The sequence below is a fragment of the Chroicocephalus ridibundus genome, chromosome 6, assembly GCF_963924245.1.
Source record: "Chroicocephalus ridibundus chromosome 6, bChrRid1.1, whole genome shotgun sequence".
Lineage (NCBI taxonomy): Eukaryota > Metazoa > Chordata > Aves > Charadriiformes > Laridae > Chroicocephalus > Chroicocephalus ridibundus.
Genome location: NC_086289.1, coordinates 43,215,910 through 43,240,271, shown reverse-complemented (window position 1 = coordinate 43,240,271; position 24,362 = coordinate 43,215,910). Strand labels below are relative to the sequence as shown.

Genomic DNA, 24,362 nt, shown 5'->3' with positions numbered 1-24,362 from the left:
GCAGGACCTAATCCCCTGGCCTAGGCTCTGCGAATGTGGCTGTGCTGCTTCCAGGATCGGCTCAAAAGTGGGAGAGCCTAATTTCTGTGGTGTAGAGTCCAAATTAATAAAACTGCTGGATCTGAGCTGACTCGGGGCAGAGTCATGCTTTTCTCTGCATTGCTGCTTTGGACCTGGAGTGATGGTTTGCCTTTGCAGAGGGTCCAAGTCCATCTAATACTCAAGGGCTAAGATGCCTGTATAATATCTAATTCGTGATACAGAGTGTTGACTTCAGTAAATTTTGCTGTTAGTAACAGAACACATCTCGCAGTAGTAAAGTGAATGTGTCTCTTAAATGTGATGTTCAAGGCAAAAAGCTCACTTACGGAAATAAATAACATTCTTTATGTTGTGGTTTAACTCCATCTGGCAGCTAGGACTACGCAGCCACTCATGCAGTTCGCCTGCTTCCCCCAGGACAGGGAGAAGAGCGGGGGGAAAGGAAAGGGAAAAATCCTTGTGGGTTGAGATGAGGGCAGTTTAATAGAACAATAACAGAATAGGAATAATAGTAATAATAATGGTAAAAGACACAAGTCACTCTTACAACACAGTGAATTGGCACTGTCCTGAGCAGTGATCACAAGTAGCCCCCTCCCCCTGGCTAAACCCATTTCTGTACTGAGCGTGACATCTATGGTATGGAATATTCCATCGTTCTATCTATGCTCCTTCTCAGCTTCTGTGGGAAGCTGAAAAAAGTCCTTGAAAAATATAAACATCACTCGGCAACAACTCAAACAGTATGCATTATAGACCTCCCTTTCATACCAAATCTGAAACACAGCAGCCACTAGAAAAAAATAATAAAAATGTAACTGTCCCAGCTGAAATCAGGACACTATTAAAAAAAAAAAAAACCCCAACACCCACAACACAGCATCAACAAGCAACCAAAGCCAGGCAGTTTAAATCTGATCTCTCAGTGTAATGGGTTAAAGCTTCCTCTGAATGGTGTTCATGGTGAAATACTTGGATATCCTGATCTTACGAGCTACTACTGGAGGAACTCATAAATGTCACTGCATTAAATTCTCTGTAACAAGAAGAAAAGATCAATTTCTCAGATGGGTAAGATGGGCCTGAGACCCGTCACAACTCTTGGGTTGGAAATCAAGTAAATGTTTAACTAAATCTTACAAAACTATGCCCTATAATTCAAAAGTAGCAAGTAATATTTTTTTTTACAGGGTTTGTGGTATTTTTGAGGCTGTGACAGTAGTTTATGTGCTAAGGTTGGTAAACTTCATGAATTCTTGCAAGACAGGTCATAGTTAGAGATTTAACACAAGCAGATTATGCTAAAATTTGTTGATGAGCCTGATTTTTGGGAGGTTTTTTTTTTTCTGTGCTTCATTGTAACACTATTTGTTATGCTAGCCTGTTATAATAGACTTTGCTACCTTTTACCCTTCAGATTTTGGAGAGTAGGGAAGAGCAGCTAACAGAGATGGAGAGTCTAGAAAGCTTACAGTTCCTAAGCCATGAAAATGATAGGTGCCTGCATGGATTTTAGTCTAAAATAAAAATACTCTGTCTTTCAAAAGCAAGCACCCGCAGTTCTCTCCTGCTCTAGTTGGGAGTGGGGTTGCACAAACCCTTTGAAAAGTAGTTGTTTGTTTAGTGTAAAGACCTAGAGCAGAAAATGTTGACCCTCATGTTTGACCTCCCAGGTGGAAAACTCACACTGTGGGGAAGATTACTGGAAAATTATTTGCTTAACAGTGACACCCTTCCTCTTCTGCCCCCTGCGTGCCTCCTCAGCCACCCTCCTGGGTAGCTGAGGCTGGTTACTCTCCAGAACACGTGCAGCGACGTGAAAACAGTTTCTTGGGGAAGAAAGAAATAGGAAAAAAAATATATGTGACTTGATTCTGAGAAATGTCTTTTCTGCAGTTCGGTTTGAGTATATTTTAGCACTCTTGTTTAAGTGAAATGAAGGTTTTACAGTATGCAAGCGCTTAGGTATAAGAACTCGCACATCACAGTCCCAGATTAATATTTTCTCACTTCAAAGCTTGTCTTTCTCTCTTGATGCTGATATAAGTCGTATTACTTTGCAAAGGCAGGTGCCTGGTTTGATCAGTTTAAATCAAGGCTTGTGAAACTCCGATGGCAAGAATTGCTTCTGTCATAGTGGTGAGGCATATCATCTTTTCAGTAGTGACATTTCCTCACAAATTAACTCTGTTCAGGCAGTTGTATGCTTTCCAAAAGGCTCTTTGAGCTAATCTCAAAGCCAAGCATCTCTCTTTATATCGCTTTGTTTCATTGTCCTCTTCTTAACAGCTCTTCAGCTCAGGCTTAGCCATGGTCAGGTTTGGAATGACCCTAAAACTGAGAGTATCAAAACTGACAGCAAACACAGAGAGCTGAGAACACCCTTTGAGTGCCCTGAGGCAGGCTGTGGGCAGCGAGGGGCTGGTCCTTCCTAACATCCTTCCAGACAGCAGCAGTTCCTGCAGCCTTGGGGGAAAGCAGCGTGGTTTGTGGAGCCCTGAGCAAGCATCCCTGAGCCCTGGAGCTGGCTGCTGTGTTGGCGTCTGTGAGATGCGCTGAGGATTGCCTTTGCCATTCTGTACTGTAAGGCCCTAAGACAAGGCTTGTGAGACAGAAGTAATGTCATAGCAGATAGTTAGGAGACTGACCACAGCAGTCTCTTCTGGTGTTCCATGTAGTAACTGCTTTTGCTAAGTATTGGAAACTTTGCAGTTGAGAAAGCTGAGTGTGAACAAAACTCCGTTGTCCCTTGTCTGAAATATGTGACATAGTCATGAAACTGCATGTTGGAGTCACTCTGAGGTATCAGCACTCTTGGATTTGGGAAGATGAAGCTGTATATAGATGCATTCCACAGATTGTTGCTCCTTTCTGTGCAGCTCTAACCTCTGTGAGGAGAATTGCCATAAAGCCTCCTGTTCTGGAGTTTCTTCTCAAACAAACCCCAATAAGACAGAAAATAATCCAAAAATGCCATTTTAAATTGTTATGCTTATAGTTTTTTGTCTAATACAATTTCTCTGCTGGTATTTTTCCCTAAATCTCCAATCCTCTAGGTTCTTTGGGTGCTAAAATTTCGTTAAACTTCCTTAACAGAAAGTCTTTTATGAAGTCCTCTGGGTTGTTTTCTAGTTTTGATCAAAGGCTCTAAGGGTTTTCCCACTTCAATCCAGAGTTAGTCATCAAAACCTCTTTTCAGACTGACTGATGTTTCTGTCATAAAAGGGCTTAAAACCCCCTTTTCCTTGAGGACAGAAGTACTGACTCTTTCTGTGGCATCTGTCTGTCACATGCTAGTAGTTGAGATTTGCATGGCTGCTAAGCGGAACTGCATCTTAAATATCTGTGATGTCTTGCTTTATCAGTAAGTAGTTTTGACCAAGCTGCACGTTCTATTCAGGACAGCATGGTTTTGCGTGCTTTTTGAGTATGTGCGCTTCTCAGCCCGTTTTTGAGGGAATGTTGTTGTTTGATGGCACATTCGTGAGTCTGCTGAAAAGCCTAAAAAACAAACATCTGCAGAAGAGAACTGTCCTCCAAACGTGGGGTGCAGCATCATCTTTGGGAACACCATCTGCTGTCCTCACTTGATTTCAGAGGATCCTTGGGAGACAGAGTACCTGGGGGTGAGCTGGCTTTATTGATGCTGAAAGCTTGGGTGGAACAGGTTGCTCATGAAGGCTGGTTGCTATGGAATAGGTTCAGATTTTGCAGGGCTGGATATCCAGTCTCAGTCTGTATCTGCAGATGTCCTCCTTGGGAAGAACAGGACCACCGGCTTCACTAGATAGCCTCCTGAGGCTCCTCACTAAAAGCTTCACGGGTTTACGGTGTGATGGAGATATCTTGCCCATCTGTCAGGGTCAGCATGCCCCCTGAGTAGAAACAGACAATTCCCGGATAACAACATGCCCCATCTGAAACAGTGTAAGATTTCCACGGTCCTTTCTGATTTATCGTTGGTCTGACACTTGGCATTTTTATGCCCAGCCTGTGATACTTAACCAACTTGGGCAGCTTCCGCGGAGGAGTGTCGCTGGCAAGCAGGCTGGTGTTTAGCATCATAGCTCTAAAAACAATTGTTGCTGTTGGATGGTGATGTTGTGTTTGTGGCTGCAACCCTGACATTTAAAAGGTTTGGGATAGGTAAAGGAAATGTCCTGGAATGGCTCTCCTGCGTGTTTAATGGGTACAGCTGGTGAAGAAATACCAGTCTTAACAAGATGGCAAAATCTTAGAGGTTTTGTCTTTCCATTGGACACTGCAGTAAATTTTGTATTTGCCTTTGTTTCTCTGGGGGAACTTTGGAGGAAGAACCACAGCTTCTGCTTTTCCCTTCTTGTAAGACAATTTTAAGATAATGCTACTTTTCAGTGGTGAGCCTTCCCGTTCTTGTGTGGTGAAATTCAGTACTTACTTAAGAATGCTGTTATCTCCCTATCTGGCACCAGTAAATGTGAGCCAGCGATCTAGTAAAGGCCACAGAATCAGCTCAATAAATGGAGAATGTTGGTTGCTGTGGAAATCTTTAAAATGTAGCTAATCTTGCCAGGTCCAATGTAATGTTCCTTAGATGACGTTAATCATAGTAATAAGATATGGGAGAGGAGGCAAAACTGGATTTACTGTATAGCCCCATCTGAGAAGCACATGAAAAATAGAATGCTCCTTTCTCTAATGGTTTAGCAACGTCATCGCAAACATAAATTTCTCTCTTGCTTTTGATAGAAAAAAATGTTGCATTCCGGAATCTTGTGCAACTAATGTTTTTGGCTAACATCAGCTATAGTATGTGAGTTAACATCTGATGTATCCTCTCTTGGGGAGATGAGATCCTGCCCTTGCAGGGACTGTGGTTTTTGTATGTGATCTAATAACTGTCTTCCGTGCCCTTTACCAGAGCCCTCAGCACACCGTGGTGCACTGGGACCAAGTTCTGCAGCGGGAGCCCTTGCATTTGGCAGCAAAGCTTTAATCTCTGTGAAGTAGCTTCCTTTACCTGCTAGTGCTCATATGAAAATGTTCATCAGTGGCAACGCTTGTTGCTGTTAACCTATTTAAAAAAAAAAAAAAAAAATAAAAACAAAACCAAACCCCCAAAACTATGTTTTTTCTTCTCTTTAGCTCCAATCTCTGAAGTTAGGCTCCCATTATCTAGCTCAGGTAACTATGCTTGTCAGTGTGAGGCTGGTCCCAGAAAGAACCGAATTAATTTTTTAATTAGTTTTAAATCTTTTCGTTATTGTGACTTGTCATCAAATTATGCAACAAAGGTCCTGTTGAGCTCCCTCAGTGTCAGTTTCTTATGAGATCAGGAGTTTGATGATAAAAGTGTGAGTATGGATGCAAGTGTATTAGCATAATAAAATCACAGCATGTATGTAATGGTTTAAAAGCTGTTTAGATGAATTAAATGCAGCAATCAATTGAGAATTGTTACCAACAGGTGTGTCTGGTTCCTGCAGTCTCATGTTCTGACCCTGTGGTCTTTAATACTTTTGTCAATCATCAGGAAGAAAACATACAAGTAGGATTGAAAGTTTTTTTGGATGACTTGGAGACCGCAGGGAGTATTGAATAATGGGGGCAGTTACTGGCAGCCGTCTGAATCACTTGGTGGACTGGGAGCAGGCAAGACAAAATCCATTTATCGGGCCAGCATAGAGCCCTGGTAGCAGTGGGAGGAACCCAGTGTGGGAAGCAACAGCTTGGAAAAAAGTTTTGAGCTTTTGATGGATTAATCAGCTGAACATCCCCCTCCTGTGAAACGTGGCCAAAAGGGTAATGTATGAGCATGGGAATTGGAAGATGGAATATGGACCGCGTGTGCCTTTGGCACGGCAGCAGCAGCAGCTTCTGGAGTATTGTATCCTGTGGTGATGCCCTCTGTTTGGGGTGGATGGTGATGAATTGATGAATACTCAGAGGACGGCCACAAGGAAGATTAAAACGCTGGGATCATGAGTGAATGATTTGAGGAACCCGGCTTTACTTATCAAAGAGATGCTTGGGGGAAGGGAGCTTTCAGTAAATTGCCTACATGGGGAACAGATGTTCAATAATAGGCTACTCAGCTGAGCAGATTATGATATAACGCATTTGAGGCTAAACAAATCCAGGCTTGAAATACAGCACAATTTAGCAGTGAGGGTAAGTGACCGTTGGAACAGTTTTACTAAGGCTTGTGGTATGTGGGCTGTCACTGGCACATTTAAAAGCCCTGGTAACAAATTTTACCCCCAAAATATGCTGTAGTTCAAACAGGAATTGATTTGCAAAAGGCCTCTTTCCTCTGCTACCCATGACGTCAGCAAGCCCGCACATCCCAATCCGTTCTGGTTTGTTGTTCAGATAATCCCTGAAGTGCCTCCTTCGCCGTGGGTACCCAGGTAGGTAGGACAGATGCTTTGCAGCTGGCTCTGGTGGCTAATTGTGATTCCTCTCCGGGCCATGGCTGCTACAGGGCTTTCACCACTGCCTTTCTCTCCAGCCTCTGCTTCCATCTCTCCTGTCCTGTGCGCTGGTGTCCATCTCTTGCCCTCCCACATCAAGCACCCTACTAACTAGCTCCATGAAATGCTGTGGGATGCATATCCCTAACTCCCTCTTGTGGGGAAATCCGAGCTACGGAGAGTTGAAACTTGGCTGGGGCAGGATGGGAAACAAAATGTTGGGATCTCTTGCATAAAATAATGTCTTCTGTGACAAAAATAAGAATTTCCAGCGTGCTAAAGGAAAATGTCAGCACTAGCAGCTGCAGCCCACAGATGTATGGGGCAGGTCATGCCTTGGAGAGTATTTCAGGCTCTCTACAGATATGAGCCTGCAGCGATAATGCATTTTTGTTCAGTTTGTATGGTTTTAGGCATTTTTCCCCCATAGTACTAAGGGCTGTGAATTATGTACCTACTACACTGAATGGGCAGCATGGGGAACAGTTCTTCAGCGACCTGTCTTACTCTGCAGCACATTTGGTAACCTCGGGCTATGTATGAATCTGAAAGCAGTTCTTTCATTTCTAAAGCTGTTAATGTCTTCTAGCACCTCCCATCAGGTATTTTGCCTTTCAAAGCCTCTTGACTTCCTCTGTTCTTCGAGCAACTTGCTTCCCTCAGACTACTGAAGCCCAGAAAAATCAAAGAGAGAACTTCCGCAGTGCTATGTTTTTAAGGTGTTTTTCTTGAAGTCTTGATGAAGCCTTTTTCACGGCATGGTTGGTGGAGAAAACAAGGAGCACAAGGTATTGTGGAAGATGCTTTGGGAGGATGCAAGGCTGAGGGGGCAGTGGAAGCAGCCCTGACCCACATCCCGAGGCAGAAGTGGAAGCCTGGAGGAGTGCAGTCATCAGGCGGAGTAGGTAGTTAGGAGGTCACGAGCAGGGTGGAGCAGGTTCACAGAGAGTCCTGAAAACCAGAAGAGCTGTATCCCCTCCCTGACAACGCTGCTGTGCTGCTGCACGCAGCTGGGGCACAGTAACTATTTTGATAAACTTTTAGTCTATTGCTACTAAATGAGTTTCGTCACCAACTCTTAGTTCAGAGCCTGGAATGGTATCTTTGGCTCTTGCGCTCATGTAGTATTCCTACAACACAAACCCTGCTGAGGAATTGAATAAAACTGCAATTACTGTCTGAGTTACTGAAGTCAAAATCCTGCAAGCATCAGGATGCTTGGAAGTGTTTTTGGTGTCATGGGCACATGATCTTGGTGGTCGGGAGCGGTTTCCACAGCATTGTTTTCCGCAGCAGAAAGAATCCATTGTGCATTTTTCTTCATTTCAGTTTTTCAAAGCATAGGCCCTTTCAGAAAGCCAAAGTCAGCAAGAACATTTTCATATTGAAATCTAGGGGCGTGCAGCACAGAGTTTTAAATAAGTATCTGCAGCTTAAAGCAAAAGAGCAGTGGCAGCTTGCGCTTCCCACCATGTGCGTGCTTCCCAGCTCATTTCCATGGGTCTTGAAGTGAGCAGCTGTCCCTGCTCCTGACTTTCCTGGGCATCCATGGACATGCCACTTCACTTTTTTGCTACCTATATCCCTAAATAGGAATGTTTCTTCCTCCATGGCACGTCGTAAGAATGCTGAATGTCTGAATCTTTTACAGCCAGTGGCATGGTCACCTTCAAAAGCAGCTCATGGCCCTATGGACTCACTCATGGACCATGACAGCCTGTATTTCCCCATCCGGGAGTCATCAGCTGGGGGCCAGCTTTTCCCCCATGTGGCAAGGATTCCCTTTTTGCTTTTTTTTTTTTTCTTGGATGTTCATCTCTCCCATGCAGATTTTGGCAGACTTTTGGCCAAAAATGTTCGGAGAGTCACCTTCTCCAAAGAGGTAGGGTGAGGGAGCACTCCAGATTTGTTCCCGGGTGCACAGATGGCTCACAGCCGAACCGTCTCCTGGTTCATGAACACAGACAGTTGTGCTGGTAGGCAAGCTGCTGGCTGGCACGGGTGGAGTTGCTGCGTCACGTTGTGCGGGGCTGCTGGTAGCCAGTTGGGCTGCTGCTAGAGGAACCAGTTGCTTTGAATCACTCCTGAAATCACATTTAAGAGCTGTGTGGACAGACCTTCACTTTAAGTGCTGTCTTGTCATTTTATTTTGATTTGTCTTGATGGTGGAAAGTTACAGCTCAAATTTACACCGTGGCTGGGCCCTGGTGGCCCTTCCTAATGGGTCAATTAATGGAGACTGGTGGGCATGGAAGCTAGTCCCGGCAGCTGGATTTCAATACATCATGCACTTGGTTTGGGACATTTGCATAGAATTTACATTTTGGCTGAGCCCATGCATGTAATTGTAGGTCTGCATTGTTTCTCTTCTTTGAATGACTGTTTAATTAACTTTAAGCTTAATTATGCAATCTGCCATCTGGCTAAATCCCTACAGTGCTGTCATATCACCATTCTTTTCCACTTCCGCCATATATTTCCTTTTCCGGAAGTTTGCCCTACTTTTCAATCATTAAGATAATTTCAAACAATTTTTGAGGACGACTCACAGCAACATTGTAGGATCTCTCTTTAGCTCTGTGGTCAGGCTTGGACTGAGCACAGGAGTGTGCTGCAGAACCTCCAGTTTAGGATTCTTTGAGTTTACATTTCTTCAGAGAAGGAGAATTTTTTTTTTTTTTTTTTGTGATAAGGAGAATGTGCTCTCAGGCTTTCTCTTAGACCCTAGATTGAGCATCTGAAATTACTGCCTACCAGGTTTATCTCCTGAAAGTCTCTTTGCTGCAACGAAACCTCACTGAACTGATAGTGTATCTCAAAACTCTTGCCTTTCCACTCCTACATCTCTAATGAATTCTTTCCGGTGACATCCTCATTTCTCTCTATTGCTTTGTCTTTAATCTCGAGCCATCTACTTTATTTAACCGGTTTCCTACAAGATACTGTAGAATGTGTGGAGGTGGTTCTGTTCCAGGGCTGTTGGAGAACTCTGAACTCATTTAATTCATGTGGAGAGCAGTGTCGAAGCATGGCTGTTCCTAGCACAGGCTGGAGCGGAGCTGGGCTCACAGGGAGTGTGGTGGATGGATTTTGGTCCTGTTTGTGTTGTTGGGGCTCTAGCACAGAGTTTTACTTGAGATGTCTTCCAAGGAGTGTCTTTTTTCTTCCTGGTACAGAACTCTTTCCCTAAGCAGCTATACCAACAGCTGTCTTTGTGTATTTCCTTTTAAAAGAAAAAAGAACAAAAAAAAGTACTTGGCTGTTACCATGAGTGGGACATTTAATCTCTTAAATCCGCAAAATATTTTGCAAAACATAAATAGCTAGTTGCTTCTGGCCTGTCTATGACCAGTCTTTTTTGTTGACATAACTCACATTTGAGATCACTTCAATGGTGTTTGTTGGTTTTGCCTGTTTTTTTTCGCCTGTGTGTGGTAATTTGATCCCGGATATTGTAGTAGTCATTGAAGTGGTTGGAGTTTTTGAGTTAGTTACTTATATAATATGACATATACTGGCTGTCACTGGTGCATTAGAAATTAAAACCAACCGAACAAACAAATGTATTTTGGCTTTTAAAATTTGAGAGGAATTTATTTGAGCAGCAGAAAATATCAAATAGCTTTTAAATTGCCTGTTTAAGCATATGAAAGGGAAAGACATGGGGATCCTCGCAAAACCTCCCTGATGTTAGTGCAGTTTGTGCTGGCAAAGCATGCTTTCGCTTGTAGGGTTTATTTGACTTTGGAGAATGAAATGAATAGTTGCCTGGCATAACAGTATTGACACAAAGTCTGTGCCTACCTGGAGTTACCAGCCAGAAACTGTGTCCCCCCCAACTCGTCCAAGCTCTCAGGGTTAGAGTCACGGAAGTACCTGGGTTGGGTTGTTCAGGGGCTATGTAGGATTTGGGATTTTGGGGGATCCTGAATGTCTTTGCAAATCAAGGCGGAGTTTCCATCAGCTGAACTCTTGTATTGAGACTATTACTATGCCTTTTTCCACAGCAGCATCCATAGTGGCTCATAAAGCTGCAGGTGAGACTTCTTGGCAGGTTGTGGAGAGTATTCTTTTGCTAAAAGACCAAATCTGATGGTTTCTGAAATTTGCTTTGCCAGCTCTGCCAGGAGCCAAAGGCCATCTTGAACTTGTAGATCTGTGAGGTGACACCTTGGGTTGCCACACGGTTGGACTCTAATTCCTTGAGTCTCTAGTAAGGATGACAGGAACATGCTTTATTTAGCTTTCTTGCCATGCTTAGCCTAGCCTGACTTAAAAATGGGAGTGTAGGACTAAGCACAGGTTGGCATCAAGAGTAGCTCTCATTGCCTTTGGTCGGTTAATTCCTGCTCTTGGAGGTAGGGCAATGTTGGGTAACCCTTTGTTTGGTAGCTGCCATGCCTTCTAGCTCATGGGTGTATCCTTACAGTGTTTTCCTAAGTGCATAGCTGGGTTGTCTTGAAGGATTAAATGTCAGGGAACCTCTCGGAAGGGTTGAAGAAAATTGATTTAAGTCATTGAGATGTGTCAGCAATGAAATGAAACACTGTAGAAATACAGACAAATATTTAGTAACCATGTGTTGAGAGTGTCTCATTAACTGATACCAAATTGTTCTATTGCGTGTTATCAGTTCTGGGGATATGCTTCTGTTTCTTCTCACACTTAATGCAAACTCTAAGGCGGGGGTATTTGAAAGATTCCTTTGCATATCTAGATCATGATCTAATGCTGGAAAGCAGTGGAAAATCCTCTTGGCAATAGCAGAATTAGCGGAGGTGTTGGTGCCCAGTCATAGACTGATAAAGGTAAGTAGTAGATGGAAGTATTTTGTGTTATAAAAGTTTGTAACAATATTGTTCCGTCCAATGCTTTCAACATAATTCCTTATTTTTTAAACGTGAAAGGAACCATTGCATGTTGAGATAGCTCTCAGTGGGGTGAGAGTCCTAAACCTGTAGAGGTGTTACCAGCACAATTGCTGTGATGCTCTCACAGTCCTGCCCACCCCAGGGAGATGGGTTAAATATAACTAGTGTCGATGGTAACAAAGCTGGAAGTTTAATTAGAGGTAAAAATGCCTAGGGACAAGGTAGATGGCCTTTGACAGGAAAGGGGGAAGCTATATCAAGGTGTCCATATCTTGGAATTTGCTTAGATCTCTCAAGTAAAACTAGTTCTTGCTGGGTCCTGGATGGGAGATACCCAAGGAGTCATGGATGTGCTGATGAAAATTCAGTGAGGAATACTTTCCATCTGTTCTGGTAGTAATCAAATAGCTTGTCAGGTGCTAGAGGGCAGTTGGAAGTACTTTTGGTAAATAAAATTGAGGGTCTTGGTTCTTTCTTGTGTAAAGTAATATGCAAATTTTAATACAAAATTAAAGACTTTCTGGCCCTGTGAACTTCATGTTTAGTTGAACATTTCAGTTGATTTAGTTGGCCATCTAGTTGATCAACTGACTAATAGATGTAAATTTAATTAAATGCAGTACTTTTCACAACCTAAACTATAGAGTGGTTTTGTATAAATTATGTCAAAATAAGCTGATTTAAAACATCAAGCCTCCTCTCTTACTGTAAGCCAGATCAATTATTCTGGGAAGCTGCCTGCATGCATTTTTTCTCCAAAATAAGAGAAGATTAATAGGTACTTAGGTTTAAAGACCAAAATGTGACATTGCGTGATGTTGTTTTGTTGTGATGGAGATGAAGTGTGATGGTTTGGATTCTAGACTGACCTCCAGTGCTGTCCTTCCAGTGGAGCTCAACCAGCCGCTGCTGGCCCGCAGGATGGCCGGAATGGGCTCTTGGGTTGGAGCCAGCCCCACGCTCCGTCCCTTCTGCTCCTTTTCCTGGTTGTGTGTTTCTACTTCCCACAGGTGCTTCTCCTTGGCTAGTTTGAGGTGGTTCCCTGCTCCGTGTGTAGAATACCTGGTCCTATTTAGGTCACCTTTGTAGGCAGCCTCCTCGCCTGATACAGGTATTGGGGTTATTTCAACCTCTCTCCCTCCAGAGGACTTCAGGCAATGAACAGCCACCCGCCTTTCCTCAAATTGTTACTCCTGCATTATTTCCCATTGGAAATGGCAAAACGTCCAGAAATCCCAGGCAAGTGGTGGCTGCATCCACGGAGAGCGGCTCTACATTATCTGTGCAGCCGCAGAAACATACCTGAACCTGTTGTTTGCTGTGTGTTGTGAAGACATCTGTGTCTTCCATTAGAGTTGCTCTGCGGTCAAGCTGGCGTGGTTCGGCACATGCAGACGTGTTCGGTGCATTGTGGTTCCTTCAACCCTCCTGCTGGCAGGTGTCCACCACCCTCCGCGCCCACTCACTGCACTTTAGTTTCCCTTCTCCTGAAGTTATTTTAGATTTTTTATTTCATTCATTTACGTATTAATTTATTTAGTAATTGATTATTTTAATGCCTAGAATGTATTATTACTTTGTGCAGCATCTTGCCTTAAAAGATCTTGTTATATCTTACAAATCACACGACTGTAATGCCACAGAAAAAGTCAGACTTCTGACACAGCTGGTGCTGGAATAGTTTGCCTAAGTTAGTGATAACAGTTATATCGGAAAGGATAGTCTCAATGTATCCTAGGCTATCTGTAGAGTAGTCGAGTTACAGTTTGCTTTGTGGAATGATGTCTGTTTATCCCTCAGAATATTAATGCTGGGCAGCAGGGATGGCAGGAAAGCCCATCGTGTGAAGTTATTTCTAATTTCCAGTTTTAGGGGACAGGTGCATTACAGAAGCAAATATTGAATCTAGTTGAAACAGATGGCAACCTGTGGTTAGCTTGCTCTCTTTTAAAAGGAGAAATACAAGAAATTACAGTCATGAAGAATTCGATGTGTTCCAGTTGAATGCTAATTGTGACAGTTATCTGTGGCTTTGTAACAGGAGTGGTTTTGTTTAGCCATGTAAACATCGTGGCCGATGGGGTCAAACACTTATCCAAAGTGGCTGTGCGTAAACTGGCTTGCGAGCCAGATATGTCGAAGTAGAGCTTGTTCGTTTGTGTACATTTTTTCTTTGAGTTTGTGTCCGAGTCTGAGCGAATGAAAAATCCCACCGGAGAGCAAGCCAAAGCCCCTATCTTTGGGCACAGAAAGGTGCTTCCCCACCCTTTGCTGTTGCTCTGCATTATTTTTGGCAGCAGTGGCCCCAAACTTTCTGAACTGATGGCCATGGTGAGTGCTGGGGCAGCTCCGCTCTGCGGTGGCTAATTCTGGCACTCAGTTCACTTCCCAACTCTTTTTTTTTTTTTTTTTCCCCTCTTTTTTCCCCCCTGCATTTTAATTTTCTGCTCTCCTTTTTTTTTTTTTAGCTACTTCTTAATTACACGTTAAGGTTTAGCCTCCTTTTTATCCCAAGTTTTTTAATTCATAGTAGTATTTTCTGTGACTTGCTGTCATAGAAACGAGGGCTTTAGAGTACCTTACGAGCTCGTGTAATCTGTTCACTACCTCAAGGAAAAAACTACTCTTCTTAGGCCAATTCTGGCAGACGTCTGTCTCACCTATTTTTGAGAACCTCCAAGGAAGCAGATCGCGTGACCTTTCTGGGTGATCAGCCTGGCGCCTTGCTTTTTTACTAGTGTTCTTAAGATCCTGCCTGTTGCAGTTCAAGTCAGATTCCTTCACCAAAACGTCTCTGAAGAACCTCTCCAGAGCAAACCACGTTGCCGACTCAAAAGCTGTTCTGCTCACATCTCTCTAGTCCATACTTTTAGTTTCGGTGTCTGTTTTATGAACTTAATCTCTTGACTCTTGGGGCGTTTGCAAATCAGTTCATTAGGCGTTTGCAGCTCAGTTAATTTTAGTTCTGTCACATCCTGTGGTCCGTACAGGTAGTAGTGCCTCGCTCACATCGGTTGAAACCTAAATTTGCGTCTGCGCTCTTGCTGCGTTACAGCTGCAGCCTCCCGTGGACAGTCTCCTCCCTGAAAGCATGTGCAGGGTATGAAAAGCTTCATCGTGGAGGAAGCGGCCAAACTACGTTGCCCTTATCCTTATTGTTGCTGAACACAGAGGCCCCCTCTGCCTTTCAGCATCCCGTTTGGAGACACTGCTGTGGCATTTAAACTCCTCCTGGGATGGTCTCAGCCGGCACCTTGAGTTGTCCCTCTGCCTGTCTTGGTCTCTCCTCTCCTGGATTAGGGGGATCCCTCCCTGCTCCTGCTGATTTGCCTGTTATATATGGAAGTTACTTTTTGTCTGTAACTCAATAAAGTAGCAGTTTTCTCTTCTGTACTATATTTTTAAATATCTCTGCTTAAGTACAGCTTTTCAAACATTTTTTTTTCCTCACTGCTTCAGTTCAATTTTATGAAGCAATCTGCAATTTCATTTGTGAAGGATACCATATGTAAAAAAATTTGCCTTGTAACTTGGACAGCCCCATAGCACATAAGTTGGCATTGCACGTTTTCTGACTTGCAGGTACAAGCTTGGACCCAGGGAGCGTAGCCAGGAGGGGCTGGAAGGCAAAGCTGTGATGACATGTTCAGTATCCAGGTGGAGGGCCAAGAGGGCAGCTGCACGGCGCTGGGTTGCATTCCAATGTGCTGATCCGTGGAACAGCGTTGGCATACACTTTGGAAGCTGCTGCTTGCTCTCCTGGCTGTAGGGAAGGGGCTGAGGTGATGGCAGGGAAGGAAGGGGTGAGTCTTTGCAGAATATTTTCGTATGATCGTGGCCTATTCTGAACAGGCTGGACGTTTGGAGCCTTGGCATTTCTTTGGGGTGTCGTCGTGTGCCATGCTGCCTCTGGTAGCTCAAAAGTTAATTACTCCAGGGTGGGTTGTTGAGATTTTTTTTTTCTCCTTTATTCCTGAACTACTTAAGTTGTAGGGAAGTTATATTTTCTCTCTACTTGGGTGCTTAATGGGGTGGAGGTAGGGGCTTTGGAAACAGTTTAACAATCTCACATTTTATATGCTCTAATGAATTTCACAGGGTTTTGGAAGGGTTGTATCCAACTTTTAGTATTGTAATTTCCAGAGTTTTATTTATGCTAAAATAAATTAGTGGTGGATTTGGAGGCACAAAGAGCCAACAGATTACAAATGAACTGATGAAGACATGGTTTCTTTTTGGATAAAGAGCATGACTGCCAGTTGCAACTTGTACTGAAGTACTGCAGACCATGAGTTTCACGAGGACTGCAAGCTGGCGATGGGGTTCCTCTTCCCTCCCCTGTTATTTCAAACCTGTGTTTGATTTCAGGTGCAGAAAAGAGAGGGTTTGCAAGGACCAGAAACAACTCTGAATCCGCAAGAACTCCCCAGAACTCCGATAGGAAGAGGCAACTCTCTGAATCGCAGACAGAAACAATGAACAATTCAGACAGCAGAATAAATCCTAGACAACTGGGAACTCCCAGAGGTATTAAAGCAGAGTGCGTACACGCTTCAGGAATAAGCTGCCTCGAAGCATGTGCTCAGCACTATTGAAAGATGGGCTGGGATGAATGCTCTTAACTCTAAAATGAGCTGTAAAAGACTGTTGATTATTTGTAAAATATGATTATTCCAGACTTTTCGTTGCTCTGAAGTCAGGTGCCAGTATTTCTAGGCAATCTGTTCTCAGAAGTTCAACTTTGAATACAAAGCCTCTGTACAGCTGCTGTTAAGATACACGGACAAGTTTGGTGGGCAAGATAACACTTATGAATTTTCATTTGCAGGAGGATCCTATGCTGCTGCCCCAACATCAGGTGATAGAAAGAATCGAAATAAACCCACTCGAGGGAGAAAGAAGAGTATATTTGAAGCCTACATGTCAAAAGAAGATGTTTCAGCAGGACTGAAAAGGGGAGAGCTAATTCAGGTGCCTAGAACATACAACATCCATGCTCTTGTCATAAGTCTGTGGAAATCACAGGCATTTGTTGGAAATCAATGTCAGTTGGTTGCATGAGAGGGAATTGATGTACCATTTGTAGATGTTACAGGAAGACTTTTTTTTTTGTTCCCTTTCTCAGGAGATTCTAGAAGTGGAATGGAACCTTTTAAGTTCAGCTGAAGTATAGGTTTTGGTTTGATTGCATGTTCTGTAAAATTCCTGATCCCCAGTTATGATGAATTGCAGGGTTCTGGTTGGGTGGTCTACTAGCCATGATAGTCATGATCATGGAGACACTTACTTTTACAAATGATGCTCAAAAACACAGCAGGTGCTGGCAGCCTCTGTCTTGGGCAGTTTAAACAAAAATTAATGCCCTTGTCAAGATACTTCTTGCTGAAATTCCTTGCAAAGTTGTTCATTAGTTCTCAGCAATGTGGTGCAGATGCTTCAGCTTCCAGTTCTACTCTTCTTTTTTCAGTCTATCAACTCTTCCCAGAAGTTTACCTCCCACAAAAAAAAAAGGAAGAGTGATGGTGTGGGTAATGATGTGGTCCTTGGGATCTCATAGGGTTGTGCCTACCAGGGCATTGCAGTAAGGTGTTATAAACTATGATGCAACTGGTTAAATTAATATCAAAAGGCCAAGTAGTGATGCTGGACCCTTGAATTACTTTCATAATTTTCTTTGCCCATCAAGATACAGAAAATCATTTGCATGTGTGCGCATGGTTATTTGCCCTGAACAGCTAGCAATAAGCATGTTTTCATTTTACAGATTCTAAAGATCAAAGATCAGACTTTATGCTTCCATTTGGAGCAGCAAAATTGCAGCCTTAATTAGGCAGCAATTCTCTGAACATCTAGCAAAATGTGGGGGTGGACCTGCCATTTCTCTGGGTAGCTGGATCTCAGAAGGAGTTTTGCATAAAGGCAGGCAGGGCTGAGGTTTGGTGAGGAGCGGAAGAGGATGGTGTCCTAGAACCGCTGTTGTAGTACAGTCCTCAGCATGATGTAATGTTCTTCAGGACACACCCGGTGTCCCAGTGAGATCACACCGGCTGGAGAAAAAAGGCAGGTGGAAGTCAGTGAGGGCATGATGGACACTCATGCTGAGGCATCATTTAGCCAAACGCACACTGGTGTTTTGGTGTTTAATTAGTGTTGTAATGCCGGTGAGGTTGTTATACTTACTTTCATCAATACATTGGAGTTGCAATGTATTGTGAGACATCACCTTGTTTTTTGTCTGATTTCTTGACATAGTAATTCTTATATAATGGCATAATTTCTGAAGGCGTGATGAGGATTCCACATATAAGATGGTCTGATTCCCTCCTGAAGACCAATCTGGTTGGCTCTTAGCTTTCAGAAAAATGACTATGCGGCATATCCCTGCTGATGATCAGACTGGTTCACTGGGCTACCCAGACCTTAGGCCAGGGCCTTTTTAAAGACTGTCATAGACATCCAGACCGGGAAGCAAATGATGAGGGAAGAAATGGGATCCTCAAGCTGTGACTTCTCCCCATGGCTGTAGTGGCATATGGCAGCAACTACAGCTTCCGCCTTACCTTCGGGAGTGGTTTTGGCACCCGTTTGTGGTAACGCGGCCTGATAGCATTAAGTGCAGCATGTGTAGACTGCCTATGAGGTCGAGTGCAGCTGCAGATGAGGCACATCAGACTATGACTACTACCTGAGAATCCCATTGAAATGCTGAGTCCCAGAGGACCTGTGATTGCATGCTCTCTGGCAAAAGAATCCCTAATTCTTGTAAATGCATAGTGTCTACTCCAGGTCATGTGCTGTGTAACTGGAAGAGTCATACGTGCTTTCTTAGGCTGTATCTGTTTTCCTTTCATCCAGTTCCACATCTCGGGGAAACAGGTGAGGCTGCAGAAGCTGGATTTAATCATTTAGGGCTGCGTGTCAGCTCATGGGCACCCCAGCTCAGTATCTCTCATCTTCAGCTCATTCATCCTTATGATCTCATCAAGACCATTCATCATTGCAGTCTCAAACAGGGTAGGTGAGATCCTGAAAGCAGCTTTAGTGAATGGACAAATATTCAGCACTGCTCTGTACAAGGACAAGAGACATAGTGAACAAATACCGGTTGTGTTAATCCCAAAAAGCAGGGCATTGGTCTGGCATGGTAACCAGCAAAAATGTTCCACAGGAGTCTGTGGAACAGGAGAACAAACCTATTGGTCTGAATCTGATGGTCCTGAGCAAACTTCAGTGCTAGCCAGACAGAAGCATGTCTCTCTGAGCAGGGGTGTCCCCTGGAGCATCCTGTTAACGCTGGATCTGCACATACTTGTGTGAGAGATCTGTTGGAGAGAAAAGGCCCTGCTGTGAACTCTGAGGATGTTGCTGGACTCTGGCAATTGAACTATGCAACTAAATGCTCTATGGAAGCTACTGGCAGACGTGGAGATTGTTCAGATAAAACACGAGTCCCATGACGATTAAGCAGTCCTAGATCAGGAAGAACAAAAATATTATCTTTATGGGTGCTGACGTCTGTCAATAACATTAGTCTTAATGGCTTCTGGTGCTGTATCTGACATAACACAGTTTTCGATAAGTAGCATGGAGAAGTGTGCCCTGCGGGATTCCTGGATTCATTTAATCAGGTGATGTGTGCGGAAGTGTCCTTCCCAAGAAGAGGGATCTGAGCTCAGGCGCTTAAGAGTGCGTAGACTTTTCACTTCCCCGCCTGTAAAACTGTCTGTAGTGAGCAATCACCAAGCATATCAGGTTGGTTGGAATCACATCGGCTGGTCTGAAGGCAAACAAGATTGAATAACTTCTGCATAGTTACGCAAGCAAATGGTGTTGGCCATACACAGCAGATGAAGTCAGGTTATGTATTAAGGAACACTGACCCAAAGGACCGTAATCATCCTGTGAAGCATGAGCCAGAAACTCATGTCTGCTCCACGCCTCCAGCATCTCCCAGACCCTCCCTGCAGGGCTGCTGGGGTCAGGCAGAGCGAGAGCGCGCAGCATACGGAGACGCAGAGCTTGTTTTGCTGCTAAGAGGGTGTTTTTCCTTAGAAAGCTGTTCTTTTGTGGGTATGAAGGCTGGGGTTTCCCTGATTTTCCTGGATTGTTTTTTTTCAAAGGTGGCAAGCAGATGCTTGAACCCTGACCTTTGTTGGTGTTCTGTACATACAAACCGATCTAGGCATATGTGTTATGATACCTGTTATAAAGAGCGTGATTTGAGATGCTTGAAGTTTAGTCTGAGCGTTGCCTGCCCTGGTTCTAGCAGAGCAACTTCAGAAATCATGACCCTTTTGTATTTTGCTGGAGAAGCTCAATAAGGTTAGAAACTTTTTTGGCAAGTATGTGCGAAGCTGACTTGAATCATCAGAAAGTGTTTTAGAAACCTTCCTGCAAACCTTTCTCTTCCCTTTCAAAACAAAGGCCCTACTGACATAAAAACACTGATAAATATAGCAGCTATTACTTGCAAGCTATTGTAAAATAATACAACATTAGCGTGACATCATGAGACTCTGCAGCCAGATCCTCACCCCCTAATACACATATGAGAACAGTTGTTCATTGCAGATGGAGAGAGTGACTGGTTCCAGATATGATATCACAGCGTGAAATGTACAACATTGTAAATAGGATTTTCATAGGCACATATAATAGGGCCCATCTGCTTTCTAAGATAAATTTTGGGAGTTCCTTGCTTGAAGGAAAGAGCTGAAGTATTTTAATGCTACTTGACGTAAGAATTCTAATGCTGATCATAATTAGGTAGTGCATATAAAATGTAGAGAAACCTGCTGCACGGTAAACACGGTAACACTTTGCTCTGCTGTGTGTTCGCCCGAGCTGGGCATCCATGTGCATGTAGTCACTCTGGCGCCTTCTGGGCCACTGACACAAAACCTGATTTTTCACGCGTGTAATGGGCATTTGCACCTGGCTGATTGACAGCTGTCCCAAACCATTCAAGACGGTTCTGCGGAGTAACACAGGATATCCCCTCATCTGCTTGGTGCTGGTGGGTAGACGCTGGTATGGCAATTATTTGACTCGTTGTCAAGCAGAGCAACCATCCCTTTTAATTTTTTCCTTTTGCTCCATAGCAGCTTCCTTTCTTAACAGCATATTGTTTTGGATGGCTGATTCTGGGGCGTAAGGGCGCGGGGAGGGGGAGGAGACTATTGAGAGTTTTCCATCAGTGGGTACCAGTGCTAACGGAAGCCGATGACAGCGAGTTACTCTCACTTTGCCTAGTCATAAAGTATCCCCAGGGTTGCTCCCAGTGGGTTGTCTTTGTTTTCGTGCGTTGTCCTGGGTTGTGCCTGCCATGCGGCTAGTGTGCTCGTTAATGCTACTTACGTAAGGCACAAAACAAGACATCGCAGCAAAGCATTCAAATAATGCGTAAAGAATATAGCATATACGGTGCTGGTATTTCCAAACTTAAGCAAATAAAAACAATGGAAAACCTCCGTAAATCTGCAAATTCTTCTTCAAGACGGCAAAACTTTCACATGTAATCAGCTTTATTTTCCTATCATCTGAGTGTTTCCCAGAATACATAAAAAAATTATACGCTGCAGTAAATTTTTAAGGAAGCAATTCCTGTGAGAGGTTCCTATGATTGCTTAACACAGAAGTGCAAACAGATGGAATCTGTTCATATAACAAATTGGCCAACGTTCTTTCAAATACACGCATGGAGAAAGTTTTAAAGTTTCAGCCCAAAGTAGAAGCCTGTCTGAAGGCAGATACCTAGCTGTATTTCCATAAGAATGAAATGCTGTTGGTTTTAACGGCAGCCACCTGAATCACAATTCCCGGGACTCTCTTGGGATGGGAACGAATGGTGTAGCCTGTGTAACTCCTTGGTTGGCTCTGCCTTTCTCTTGGATGGACCTGAGCACAAGCGGCAAAACTGGTTGGTTTGCTTTGGAGGGGTGATACGAGTTTGCTGCAGGTGACTTGAGTTGGCAGATAACAAAGCAGAAAGAGATGGACCATGGAGTTGCAAATGTATTTAAGATAGTTTGACTTTAAATGTGTTTAAACAGAATTTAATCCTGTAGACTTTAAATGTTTGTTTTTGGAAAATCCTTTTGATTCTTCTTTGGAAATGTTCTTTATCACAGAGTTCCTGCTACTGCCTGTTTGCAGGAGCAGCCTAAGCAGCCAGAGCCCCACAAGGCTGGTGCCTGCTGCCATGCAAGCTCAGCAGGTCACCTTTTTCTCTTTCCTCCTGTCCTCCAGAATAAGCAAAACCAACGCTTTCCTTTTCCAAAACAGAGCAAAACAAATTGTTCCTATTGTCTGTTTGTTAACGAAGTTGGTGACTGCTCAGCAGAGAATGTGTGAAGGGAAGAGGAGGGCTTGGATCCTCAGTTCACCCAGTAGCAGCAACAACTAATGATTCAACATCTCTTCGATGACAGACTGTAGTAGATCAGCTTAAGCCTATCATGAAAGTGCCTTTTGGCTTGGAATTGCTCGGATGCTAAGTTGTCAAGACTTGAAATGTATAATGGAAATTTAGATGTATCTCTCATGTTTCACAGTAGATATATTACCCACAGCTCTCTAATTTAACTGGTGTTATATAAAATTAATAAGATTCAGGCATAATCTTTCTCCTTCTCTTCTTTTTTTAAGGGACCCTTGAGAATAAATCCTAAGAAGTACCATGAAGCCTTCATTCCATCTCCAGTAAGTATAATTTTATAACGCTTTAAAGTTCATAAGTAAAGGTGCATTAAGATAGGAGTTATGCCGTGCACGAAAGGTCACTCAGAGGTGAATGAGTTGGAATAAATGAACATTGTCTGGATTTTCTTTTAAATCAAATATTCCCAAACAAATTCTGCATTTTCATACCTCACAGAAATACTTAGCTTGTGCTGAAATTGGGGGTGCCTCTAGGTCCCACAGAAGCCAGCTGAGCTCAGGTTTGAGGACCACCAGACAGCGTAATTGGAAACCTTTGGTTTATGGCTGCAGAGGTTTTATAGATTTTCCACTGATTTAAGTTAATCTTCCCTAAACAAATATGCTCTCCATTTTCGATCTGCTGCATGAGCTAATTTGAAGAGTCATTCCAGAAATAATATGCGTGATTCCTTTTCATGTGCCCGCTTTTGCGTGAACTAGATCGTGGTTGGCTTGGGCTGTGCTTCTGTCGCATGGGACTGGCTTGTGCCTCTTCTCTCTTTCCTTATTTCGACAGAAAAGAAGGGCCCTTGCAATTTCAGGGGCTTCCAGTAGGGAAGGTGACCTCACAGCTGGCACAGCCAAGGCTTTTTATCTGGAACTGACTCGGTAAAAATGTTACCGTCAATGAGAGAGAGTTTCATATTGAAACGTTGGTGTGGGGGAGAGAAGGCAGAGCCTGCCCAGAGACAGCGAAACACTGAGTCGGTTGTTGTCCCTGCTACTGACAGCGCTTTTGTTTTGGGGCTTGGGTTGAAAGCCTTGAAATTCGTGGCATTGTCAGTTCATGTTGTTCATTTGGGATAATGTTTTGAAGCACACTTTGTTACAGAAGGCTGGCATTACAGGGGTGGAGGAAGGTCGAGGGTGCACAAAGTAGATTAACTAGAGGAAGAAGTAGAGAGCAGCTCTCCAGTACACCAGGAAAGCAGCAGTGTGTGTCTAAGTGGGAAAAGAACTGTGATCCTTCTTTTACTGGTGTCCTCCTAGGTGTGGTGAGTGTAAGCTGTTAAACATATTCTCTGAAATTACAAAATGCAAGGTTGAGTGAGAAATCCAGCTACTCACATGAGTTTAATTGGATGTGAAGCTTACCCCTAATCGCCCCTAGTGTCCAGCTGTTGCCTTGTGCAGTCGATTGGCTCGCTGTGCTTGCCGGAATACATACATGGAGGAAGTTTAGCCGAGGTTGTTCTTTCAGCTCTCTTTCTACTTTTCTGGCCTTTGTGGAGCTGAATACCAGAACCAGCCTTGTCCCTGGTAACTAACAGAACCAACACCTGGATGATGGTGACTCCGGCTGGTGTGAAGACAGTCCTCACTGAAAGCGTCTGTCTTAAGATGCTTTACAAAGCTTATCCTTGGTATGCCATTATTTGCCACAATGAGGGGTTTGTAGCCTTTGTGTTCTGCAGGACTTCCCATTGTTGCCAGATGCTGCAAGAGTTGCAGCTGTGAAAAATCACCCTTTCTCTCCTGCTGTTGACTGTGGCACTGTACCCCTTTCTCTTCAGCTCTGACTTGTCTATGGCTTCATGAAGCTCAAATGCAACAGCTGTTCACCTTCTAACACCAGAAGTCCCAGGGTGTTTCTTGCTGCAATTGTGCTCTGTCTGCTTGTATTATTGCATGAAGAGTTGAGGGGAAGGCCCCGGGCCTTTCTCTTGAAAGCCACCCAGAAGATGGACTCGAGCATTGGAGTCTCTGCCTTGCATCTCATGTCTTCTCTGCACACAGTAGTGTGGTTTCAAATGATGGCGTTGTCAAGGTGAAGAATGATACTGCTGAGCACAAGTGACGGAGTGACTGTGGCTGTGCTGTGCTTGTGGAAGACACTTCCAGAGCAGATGCAGACACCACTGCAGATCTCCCTCTTGTCAGACGGGGGTAGAGAGCAGTGCTGGTGATATTCATAGGTGGCCATGGAGCAGTAAAAGTGCTGTGCTCCCTGGAGGGGGCTGCAGAAGTCTTGAAGCCATTGCAGCCAATACAGTATGTGCACCTTGGGAGCAGCTGAGACTTTGCAAGTGATTTGTGTTCCGTTGTGATTCAGTGCCATTTTAATTGCTTTAGTAATCTGGAGTGCCAGCTGTGCACAGTACGGGAAGCCGAAGGAAGACGTGAGAGGAGAAAATGTTCTTGGAAGTGCCTGAGTTCCCCCAGCAATCATGAGTCTGGAGCTCTAGATACAGAGGTCTTTCCTTCTGGAGAAAACCCCAAACTGATGGCAAATTCCTAATTACAGCTTTGTTGTACATATTGAAATTAACTGTTGTAAAATAGGCGTGTATACACC

General features: G+C 43.7%; 1 protein-coding gene across 4 annotated transcripts in view; it reads left to right on the top strand.

Moving 5' to 3' along the window:
* DIS3L2 (DIS3 like 3'-5' exoribonuclease 2) overlaps positions 1-24,362 on the top strand; it is a 194,176-nt gene that overhangs the window by 3,743 nt on the left and 166,071 nt on the right. Inside the window, exons 2-5 of one of the 4 annotated variants that reach the window (XM_063339889.1) lie at positions 14,948-15,168; positions 15,734-15,892; positions 16,194-16,336; positions 22,013-22,066. In XM_063339889.1, the coding sequence (XP_063195959.1) occupies positions 15,841-15,892; positions 16,194-16,336; positions 22,013-22,066 (249 nt within the window). In that variant the 5' untranslated portion in view covers positions 14,948-15,168; positions 15,734-15,840. Of the gene's footprint in view, positions 1-8,357; positions 8,377-14,947; positions 15,169-15,733; positions 15,893-16,193; positions 16,337-22,012; positions 22,067-24,362 lie in introns of those variants that run through there. The other 3 variants (XM_063339890.1, XM_063339887.1, XM_063339888.1) reach the window with 3 other exon arrangements.